Raw genomic sequence first — 1,588 nt, 5'->3', positions numbered from 1 at the left:
TTAGAAAGACGGTTCATAGTTAACATTGGCAAAAGGTTAGTTATATATTATGTCGTAAAGATTATCAGCATGTGTGTTTTTCCTGTCATTATCTGATTTTCAGCAGTCTGTTTTAATCTTTGCATGCGTGTTCTATATTATAAACTTCAGATTCATGCCATCCCCTTACGGTCATCATGGGTGATGACCTGTGCGTATGCGCCATCTGGAAACTTTGTGGCCTGTGGTGGACTGGACAACATTTGCTCCATATACAGCTTAAAGACTAGAGAGGGCAATGTTAGAGTCAGCCGAGAGCTGCCTGGACACACAGGTTTGATAACACACATGCTCACAACTTCACTTACAAAGAAGAGTAAAGCAATGATCTAAACATTAATTGCAGTTTGCATACTGTTGTTGGCAGTAATCAAATGTACTGCTCATGACTGCATTTTTTGTGTACATCTGAAAGAAAAGAGAATCAGACAGCATTTTTTTCTACCATTATGCAGTTTCAGGGTGTGACATGTTGACTTCCTGTCTGTTCATTTCCTAGGTTACCTTTCCTGTTGCCGCTTCATAGATGACAATCAAATTATCACCAGTTCAGGAGACACAACCTGGTGTGTTCAACAACACTATTCTACACTAAAAAAAAAAATTAATAAATGTAAAAACGACATTATACTACAGTGGTTCTCAATTGGTTTTGCTTCAGGACCAAAATTTGTTGTGCCCAACCATGCATGATCAAACGTGATTTTTTTTCTTATAATAATATACTATTGAAATGTATTAATATTAATTCATATTAAACCCAGAAATCAGTATTCACAAGCCAAAACAAAATCTCTTTTCACACTTTTATCCATGTTGCAAGAGATTTATTTGTAATCTGGGTCATGTTTTCTTTTACCTTGTGTAGTTTCATGGTTTTCGAGGATGAGGACATATCACACAACCTGTCCATGTTATTATAGCTAGCTTTTCCTAAAAGATAGATGAATTTACACCAAAACCGTCTGAACATCAACAGAAAATGATACGGGAAGCATGAGCCGGTTTATTGCACATGATAAAATGGTTGTTTTATTATTTGCATCTATCAGTGTTTTTCCCTGCTGTCCGTAATTAGACCAGTTGAGAATCACTGCAGTCAAACACACTGTTCAGTTACAAGTTTTGTTTTAAATTTCTACTTATATAGTTGAATAATATCTGTGCAGGTTGTATGTTTTAACCTTCCAGCTGTGTTTGTTCCAGCGCTCTGTGGGACGTGGAGACCGGTCAGCAGACCACGCTGTTCTCAGGTCACAGTGGAGATGTGATGAGTCTGTCATTGGCTCCAGACTCACGGACCTTCATCTCTGGGGCCTGTGATGCCTCAATTAAGCTCTGGGACATCAGAGACAGCATGTGCAGACAGACATTCTCCGGGCACGAGTCAGACATCAACGCTGTCTGTGTGAGTAAATGCACTGCTTAAACAAAAACACATCACCTTTCCTTTTGACTTATTTTCTCCTTCATCTCTCAGTTCTTCCCCAGCGGCAGTGCGTTTGCGACTGGTTCTGATGACGCCACCTGCAGGCTGTTTGACCTGCGT

General features: G+C 39.5%; 1 protein-coding gene across 1 annotated transcript; it reads left to right on the top strand.

Moving 5' to 3' along the window:
* Window positions 1-109: 109 nt before the first annotated feature.
* On the top strand, window positions 110-1,585 carry LOC107580506 (guanine nucleotide-binding protein G(I)/G(S)/G(T) subunit beta-2-like; the record flags this gene model as incomplete). Its single annotated transcript, XM_016266196.1, has 4 exons — window positions 110-313; window positions 539-605; window positions 1,246-1,447; window positions 1,520-1,585. Coding segments are annotated over exons 1-4 (525 nt in total), but the record flags the coding sequence as incomplete, so codon positions are not given.
* Window positions 1,586-1,588: the final 3 nt, after the last annotated feature.

Source organism: Sinocyclocheilus grahami, unplaced genomic scaffold (assembly GCF_001515645.1).
Source record: "Sinocyclocheilus grahami isolate Dianchi unplaced genomic scaffold, SAMN03320097.WGS_v1.1 scaffold35010.1, whole genome shotgun sequence".
Taxonomy (NCBI): domain Eukaryota; kingdom Metazoa; phylum Chordata; class Actinopteri; order Cypriniformes; family Cyprinidae; genus Sinocyclocheilus; species Sinocyclocheilus grahami.
The sequence above is the reverse complement of the archived record's forward strand: the minus strand, read 5'-3'. Positions and strand labels throughout refer to the sequence as shown.